A 9,587-nucleotide genomic window follows, 5' to 3' on the forward strand; every position below is an offset into this window, starting at 1 on the left:
AGTCCACTGTACACTTTAGAACATCCAATCATCTTCAATGTGGTTCTGTCCTGGATTTTACACAACTCAGAAGAGAAAGTGAGTATGCAATTTGTGTCTTTAGTCAATGATTGGACAGATATTAGATTGAAAGTAAATTCTGGTATGTACATAACGTTGAAAATAGCCAAATTTGGGGAAAACTGTACTGTTCCAGCATAATGGGTTGTGACAGTAGATTTATTTGGCAATCTAACAAATATAGGTATGATTTTATAAAAAGTTGTGAATAAATCTTTGTCATGAGTAACATGATCTGTAGCTCCTGTGTCCATTATCCATGAAAACATACCTTGTCTATCCTCTGTGATGTCTTTGTGTATTTGACTGACACTGTGTGAGGATTTCTCTGTCTTGTCTAGCATTTCTAGTAATGTTTTCATTTGTTCTAGGGTGAAAGAACTTTGGATGTTGTTAAAATTTCTTTGTTGATTATTCTGTGATTTAGTACCAGTAGTGCAAGCATTTGTAGCTCCCCATTCATTCTGATCAGTATTATTCTGCCCATTGCTGTCCCCTTTTTTGTACCATGGAGGATATCCATGTTTAGAGTAACATTCGTCAATAGTATGATTCATTTTATGGCAATAGGAACATTGTTTTCCCTGATTAGGATTTCTCCCTCTGCCCCTTCCTTGTCCACGACCAGAAAAACCACGCCCATGTCCTTTCCAGTTTTGATCACTCTTCCAATTGCTTTGTCTGTCTGTGTTGCTGGCAAGAACTTTAATTTCAGCCAGACCAGTGTGCCCAGATTCATGTTTCTCTTGCCTTTCTTGCTGTATGATGAGGGAGAAGACACGATTAATGTTGGGTAAGGGTTCCATTAGCAAAATCTGTGTTCTAACAGTATTATAACAATCATTAAGGCCTTTTAGGAAACATATAACATGTTCCATCTCCCTGTATTTGTGGGCTGCCTTTGAAAGATCACAGCTGCAAGGAATCTTGCAGCTACAACGAGGAATGGGTCTCAAAAATTCCAGCTCTTCCCATAATATTTTCAAATTAGTGAAATACTGATTCACACTTCTCTCTCCTTGCTTGATGGAGTGTATTTCTTGCAACAAATATGAGAACTTAAAATGATCTCCCTTTGAAAACCTTTCTTTTAGCTCCTCCCATAGTTCTTGAGCGTCCTCAACGTAGACAACACTTTCNGCTATTTGAACCGAGAGAGTCTTGATAATCCAAGACAATACCATCATGTTATTTCTTTCCCAAGGGTCATAAAGAGGATCCTCTCTTTTTGGTTTCTTGATCTCTCCATCTATAAACTTTAGCTTGTTTTTGGATAATAACGCCCTTCTCATACTTCTGCTCGAAGAAGTATAATTTGATTCATCAAGAATCTGTGAAATAAGCGAAATACCTGGGTTTTCTCCCAGGTGAAGATAATAGGGACTGGAAGGATTGTTGACTTGCTCCATACTCGCAGTGGCAGAGACAGCAAATGATGAAAGAATACCTAGAAAAGATTAATCAAGATTGCAGTGGAAACATAGGCAGAACAGGTTCGCAACCTACTCTGATGCCATATTGAAAACAGCCCAAGGCAAAAGAAAGAAAGGCCCAAAAAGCCTTCTGGCCCAATCGTAAAAGAAAAAGACTTCCTCTAGAATTTTCTTGTAGTCAGAAGGTAGGTGAGACAGTGAGAGGAATATCGTGTTCGAGAAAACCCATCTGAAGATCTACCATGGGAGTGTACCAGCGGAGCTTCCAGGGAAACCACCAGCAACAATGGACCCAGGCCAGCATAGAGAAGGGAAAAAGCACGAAAGAGGTAAACGAAACTATCGAACTATTTTGTTATTAATGAATATCTGAAAAATTACAAAACACTAGAACTGGAAGTCCCTTTATATAAAGGGTTCCGGTGAGGGGGATCTAATCAATCCCTAACGGAAACAATCAAAACATAAAACCGAAAACAATAAATGTTGCTCTTAGGAGCAACAACCTAAAAGTAAGTACATTAATAACGCGTTTCATGACAGTATTTGATTTGTTTATACCGTTGGACACATTTTCACTTCAATATTAGTATTTCATGTTTTATTTGATGTTTTAAATGCATTCATGATAGTATTTCAACGAAAATTGAAAATAGTCTATCTTTATAACTTTGGTCAATTTAGTCTTCTAACTTTAAAAATGTGTAAATTTAGTTCTTTTAACTAAATTTTATTAGATTTATTTGAAATTTTAAACGCAATTCTAAATATAAGAACTAAATTGTCCAAAATTTTGAAACTAATTCTAATTTTTATTGAAATTTAAATGACTAAAAATATATTTATCCTTTTAATTATAGTTTACCAAATTTGAGAACAAATTAACATTTATTTTATAGATAAATTTACCGACAAAATTACCATAAAAATTTAAATAATACAACTAGTGAGAAATTTTAAAACTTTAATTACTAATAAATTTTTCAAAAAATTCAATTACCAACAGATTTATGAATAGATTTAAAAAAAATTATTGACAAACATTATCGTAATATAGTCAAAGCTAAAGTAATATTTTAATATCTATTTTATTGACTAAATTTATCAAAAAAATCCAATAATAATAAAAATTTTAAATTATTCACAAATTTTATGATAAATATTTTTATTGATGATTAAAATTATTAAATATATCAACAAAATTTACTGATAAATTCTATTCTATTCTATTGATAAAATTTAAATATTTTCTTGATTAGTTCCTTAATCACTATAAAATATAAAAGTTTCGTTATTCAATATCTTTTGAATAAGAGAAATAAAAATAATTCATATTTTACATTAAACATAATATAACATAATATTGTTAGAGAACTTCACAAATCTTAATAAATAAATAAGTTTTAGTAAGATGATGATAAAAAAATAACAGCTAAATCACTCAATTAAAAAAATTAAAAAGTTGAAACTCATTTAAAAAATATAAAAATGAATTGAAATTCAATTGATAATATTTAAATTTACAATGTAAAGTTTAAAAATATTGAAATTTACTATATAAGTTGATTGAAGCAACAACAAAAATGAAATCTTAATTTTGTCTCTTTTCATTGTAGACTTTGTGTTACTAACAAATGATAATGGTTTAATTGAAGAGTATTAAGAATGTTTGGTTCTCACTTCTTGATCAAATTGCTTCACCATATGGAAGAAAGATGATTATGAATGGATTAGAATAATTACAAATTTAATTTTGATAAAAACCCAACAGCTACAAGCATAGTCCGTGAAGGAAGATAATGGAAAGTGGAGAGGAGAGGTGTCATGTTTTCATGATAGTGATGTTGAAACAAAACCCACCACTTACATTGCTGGATCATAAGTCACACTTCTTCATTCATCATGCTAACTATAACACCAAAAAAGACATGTTATATTACCCGTGACATTACCAGTTTAAAAGTTTATGCATTTATGCTTGTTAGCCCAATCTGTTCAAAACATCTATTGCTAAAACTTGCTTAATTCATACATTTTTACCCTTTTAAAGAGGAATTATACGCACTATTTAGGATTATTGAATGAAGTTCATTGCAAATCATATTTTAACTCATTGTGAAAAGTGATTAAAAATAGTGTTACTGTTTACATCCCATCTCAAACTAATTTATTTTAAACACAAGTTTAGAGCTTGGGGAAAAAAATGATTGATTAAAAGTGTGCTATGAAAATATTGAAACTGCATTAAATAAACAATTTACACTTTGAATACCCAAAAAAAGAAGTAAATGTAGTATTGGATTGGAGTGCCGTCCAACATAACTATGAAACAAACACACACCATGTCAAGTAACGAGTGATCATGTTGTGAAACTAAGATACAATAATTAATAAAAGATAAAGTCTTATCACTTCAGCTCAAGAAAGAAAAAAAAAAAAATCGAACCAGTTTTATTGGTTTAATCCCAATGATAAAGTATTTTTCGGTTATGTTTTGTCTTTTTGTGTTCTTTTCTTCACTTAACATGTGGTTCACATCCATGTGGAATCTTGATTGTAATCAATATCCAGCTAAGTTGCAACTCACACTTAAGAATTTTGGTCATATTTTAGCTGTCACTAATAATGGAGTCACACATTGGGATTTTTTTTTTTTTCCGTGTGCATTTAGTCTCTCTTCAACTACCATGAGCCTTTGCGAAAACCCCACATACGATCAAAAGCCAATTGAACTTATCTTCACACCCACCAGGAAAGTAACGTCTAGAAACTTGGGACATAAAAAGAAGTAATGAAGTCTCATAAAACGCACTGGTTGAGTCTCACATAACGGCGTTAATCAATGGCATACCCAATAAACACATCATGAAACCCCAATAAAGAACCATTTAAGGAATAATAAAGTTCAGACTTGGATAGATAATGATGTCCTAACGTAGTCAAAGAACATAAAACAAAAGTAAAATAATGGACTCTTTACTAATTTATGTCTCAAAAATTACCAGGAAAAAGAAACCAAATGGGTGCATAAACTACCGTCTACATCCTCATACAAATCTTCCTGATAATTTGAGGAAAATATTGCTGGACAAGTAAATAGATTTAATATCTTTAAAACTTAAGAAACATTCAATATTTTATTCATTGGTTCGTGGATTAGTTATATTTTGTACGATAATTCAAAGTTACAAAGGAAAGAACTACCTGATATATAGGAAAGTTGATCATATTTGCCTCCATACTCCAGATATTTTTTCAATTGATTGAGTTTTCAGCAATATGCATATAGGAGTACAGATCAATGACATTGACATATCAAATGTCATAAATCACCAATATTCTCAAATTACGAAACGAACCACGTCATCCAATACAGGGAATTGGAACTTTAAGAAAAAATAACCATCTTGACTTATGATACGCACAACAATTATAAATTTCAATTTATAATTTAAAAGCACTGACAAATTACAACAATTAAATTCACTTCGGAGAAAAAAAGAGACAACAGAATCCAATTATCCATTTCCATATCCATACAAGGGGCAATAAAAAGAAGAGTCCGGCAACAAGTACCATTGATTTAAAGAAATGATTTCATTTTCGGTTGCAATTGTTACATGAAGGAGTTTGAAACAACATAGTAAACTTATCTATTATCTTGCGTAACAAGTGAGGGAAGAAAAAATGTTTGTAATGAAACATGTAGAAGGTTAAAAAAAATAACGTTACAGAAGGAGTATGGAATTTCAACTATCGTATAGGGCAATTACCACCACTGATGAACAAGAACTCCACTTTGTCTAAGGGAATTGAAGAGCTGCAAGCATTGAGCGTATGTTTTCTCATACTTAGGACTCCTCTGCCCAGGACAACATCTCTGCCATCTATTGTAATGACATTCGAGGAAAATTTCATCTATCAAACATATAGCTCCAGTTTTAAACAATCTCGGAATCAGATCAAATTCTGTACCCTCAACATCCATCTTCATCACAACAAAATCGTTCTTTGTAACAGTCTTCTTCAACCATTCAGCAAAATCAAATCCCTGAATCTTCTCCACTTCGCCTTCAAACTCCTCCTTCCCCAAAGACTGCACAGGCCGAATCCTACCCATCCCCCTGCCTTTAACCTCGACATGCTCCCCAGGATCACGATGAATCTCAAACGTCAATGTTTCGTTCTTCACCCATGCAGCGTAAGGAAGCAAAGTGATCCCCTTCTTCAACGCATACTCCTGATGAAAAGTCTTGTCTGCTTCAATAGCATAAACATGGAAGGTCTTGTTCTGCTTAGGATACTGTTTCCTAAACCAAGACCCTATGCTAGAGCCATAGCTTCTAGCTCCAACATCAACATACAAATACCTGTTCTTAAAGCTTATATCCGCCATTGAAGGAAGGTACTTTATGTTCTTCACATTCCTTTTCAAAGTAATCCAAGGCTTTAAAGGCTCTTCCGAAATCAAAGGCTCAGCAATCTTAACCAAATCATGCTTATAACCAGGAACGTAACATTTTCCATTTGAATCACCAAAATCAAATTTACCAGCACCATCACCACACTCTTTTTTCAAAACAATTTCACGTATATACGGTATTGAAGAATCAAAGCCTTCCAAGCCATGCAACTTCACTACTCTAAAACAATGGAACAAATCAAGGAACGAATTAAAACTATACGTATCTTTAGGGTTTGAAAAATGGAACACTGCGAACCCTCCAGGTTTCAGCGTCCGGTCGATCTCCGCCGCGAAATCCGCCGGCTTCGCCGACTGCAAGAACGAATCCTCGCCGGAGAACACGAAATCGAAGGTCCTATTGCCGAAAGGAATCCGTTCACCTCGGCCAAACTTCACAAGCGGCTTCACCCCCTTCCGCGCAATTCCGACGGCGTCTTTCACGCCGATCTCCCTCAGCGCGGAGACGTCGCGTCCGGTCGGCGTTTCCACGCACAAGGACTTCGATTGCAGTGAAAGGTAACCGCCGGCAATCAGGTCCTGAAAAGCAGACGAGTAGAACCGAACGCCTTTGATCCAGTCCTTGCTGGTGTAAAGCTCGGGCTGCAGCGATCCGCCGCCGGAGACAGACTCGACGGCGAGAGGACCGGTGCCGGCGATGACGAGGCTGAGAGACTGCGGCAGAGAGAAGAAACAGAAGTCGCCGATGTTGCAAGACTCGCCAGCAACAGCGATGATGTAAGCGAAACGAACGCCGATGATCAAAAGGCCGAAAAGGAGAAACCGTACGAGAAAGTTCCGGAGAGAACTGGGCTTGCCTACGGACTGTTCCATGCTAAAAAACCGCACTTCTCTTCTCCCTTTTTTTCTCACAGAACAATCAATAACAAAAAAATTGGCGCAATTAAAAAGGAACGAAGATGGATTATGGCTTTTCCTTTTATCGAGAGCAGAATCGAGCTGAAGTGTGGTTGGCACCGATTAGGGTTTTAGGTTGGGTGGCAGAAATTGGGAAATAGAGAGGTGAGCGAGGGGCAAAACGGGAAAACATAATTCACAGATGAATATGCGGTGGCTTTCTTTTCTACGTTGTGAGAGAGTGCTTGCTATGGAGAAACGAAGAGCGAGTTCATGACTCGGAGAGTGTGACTCGGTGATGGTGGTGGTTTTTGCAGAGAAGAAGGAAACGCGTATGAAAAAGTAAACCGGATTGTTCTGCGTGGATAAAGGAAGAAGAGCGAAGGAATCTAATATTCTCTTTTCCGCAATTGGTTCGGAGACTTTTTGAAATTGCAAGAATGCCCCTGCCACGTCACTCTTCTTTTTCCTCTTTTCTTACGTGACAGAGACAAATGTAATGTGGTGTTAAAGGGTTTGTCACGTCCACGCAGGCAATGCAAAACTGTTTGATATTTTTTTTTTTCTTTTGCTTCCAGCTGGGTCCATCTTTCATGAACCGTGTTCATCAAAATCTATAAAATGTTTGATATTATTATTAACATTTTCAATATTCGTGTTGCATAAGATAGATTATTTAAAAATGATTGCAAAGATTTTCGTGTTTAAATCAATTTTCAATTTTCGTGAAGCATCTAATTTCAAAGATTGCAAGCAAAGGAAGCAAACATCAAAAGGAACATTATTTATCAGTTTAATATGCATATCAAATTATATAATTATTACGGTAGTTCTTAGTTCTATTCTAATGAGATACTTTTAATTAGTTATATTAAAAGTGGCTTAAAGTGACATAAGTTTTTCAAGTGAGTATAAACCATGATGTTATGGTTTAAAGTGACATTGTGTTGATTGAGATGTTATTAAGAATCTTTGAATGAAAAATACATCAATGTTAAGTACAAACACTTGCATTTATTACAGATCCAAAAAATATGCAATTGGTCAAATATTAAATGTTTTAAATTTATCTTGACTAATTAGTTGATGTTTGCATACTTTGAATGCTTACAATAGAAAAGACTCAAATGTTAATATATAATAAAATATACTTATTACAAGTATTGTTGTGGAAGGTATCCATTAGTATTTCTTAATACATATTAATTTCATACTTAAATTTATGTGTTGATTTGCGGTCAACGAAATTAATTAAATAATTTATTATAACTTTTTTATTTATAATCTTATGAATTTAAACTTGCTTGTGATATTAATTTATGTATAATTTACCTTATATTTGATAACTCATATTTTTATTTGTTAATTTTATGAAAATTTATCATAATTTTATTTTGTAAGTGAGTCGACGGATTTTGTATTTCTAGAATGAATATAATAACTTATTGTTAACATACTTAAAATAATATATATTTAATATTTAAAATAAATAAATGTTAAAATAAATATATAACTCACTTCACTGTTAAATATGAAATTTGTAATCTTACACTAGGATATGGTATGATTTTAAAAGTATGCAAATTAAGGACATTGTATATCAAAATAAATAAAATATTAAAGCATCACCTGGTTTTTTAAATTCTGCAATTTTTTGTATATATAATTTATTTAATAAAATATTTAAAATTAATTGTTGGATTAATATTTATTAGTACACATGAAGTAGAATAAAATATATAGAGAGAAAAGAATGTATGTATATGTATAATAAATTTTGATGTAAAGTTTCAATCTTCCGCTTGGTGTATTTGCTAAATAAGTTTGATTTTATAATAATCATAAAAATAGCACTCTTGATTAAAATATAAAGTTTCAATAATTTTGTCTCTTTCAAATTTATTTTTAAATCAAGTTGGAATAGTTTGGTATTATTACAAATTAAAGAAAACAACGTATATATTAAAATTATTTATCATAATATAATTTGCATATTTAAAATACGTAATTAAATTTTTAAAATATTTACTCAGTAAATTTTGGAAAACTAAAAACCTTTTAAGATTTAGAATTCTCGTGACGATGTGAGAGGGCATTGTTGGCATTATCTTTGAGCGGTGAATCACTTTTGGAGTACACTGTACACATGAATAGAATAGAACCAAGGAAAGAATATTATATAGCCGTTAAAGAGTTTTAATGACTAAATTACCCTTACTTCCGTGATCCGCCGGCACGTCCTTTGAGACCTCCTTTGGATGGAAGTGGTTGAGCGAGACGGTGCGCAGATGAAGAGAGCGACGGCACACCAGTCACGTGCGTTTCGCTCGTTTTGGACGTTGGAAAGTTGGTTGGTGTACCTCCTCTCAACAAATTCCAATGCATTTGGATAAGTTAGGTTTAGATATTCACACTTTTCATAGATATTTCGTAAGAAAAAAAGCTTATTCGATAAAAGGAATTTTGTTTATGGTTAAATAATATAATATTTTAAATATGATTGATTTTTGTTAAATAAATTCTTGAATTTAAATATTTTGAATAGAAAAAGTTTAAAGCATATTCTACTGAAATTAGTGAGTGAAGATTTTGTTTCATATTAATAACCATTTTTCTTTTATTTTGTGGTTGAATAATGACATGTATTGGATGTTCATATAATATTCAACTTATTATGCTTTTGAATTTCATTCGTCATATTAAATATTAATCAAAGTAACAGTGATGTATTTGTACATATATCAAATTAACACATGATAAGTCATTTTATATAA

At 32.8% G+C, this 9,587-nt stretch overlaps 1 protein-coding gene across 1 annotated transcript; it reads right to left on the minus strand.

The window, feature by feature from the left end:
• Window positions 1-4,993: 4,993 nt before the first annotated feature.
• LOC106754920 lies at window positions 4,994-7,246 on the minus strand. The gene has a single exon (XM_014636990.2). It carries the CDS (start codon window positions 6,787-6,789, stop codon window positions 5,263-5,265), a length of 1,527 nt encoding a protein of 508 aa, XP_014492476.1. The 5' UTR covers window positions 6,790-7,246; the 3' UTR covers window positions 4,994-5,262.
• Between the last annotated feature and the right edge of the window lie 2,341 nt (window positions 7,247-9,587).

Source organism: Vigna radiata, unplaced genomic scaffold (genome assembly GCF_000741045.1).
Source record: "Vigna radiata var. radiata cultivar VC1973A unplaced genomic scaffold, Vradiata_ver6 scaffold_304, whole genome shotgun sequence".
Lineage (NCBI taxonomy): Eukaryota > Viridiplantae > Streptophyta > Magnoliopsida > Fabales > Fabaceae > Vigna > Vigna radiata.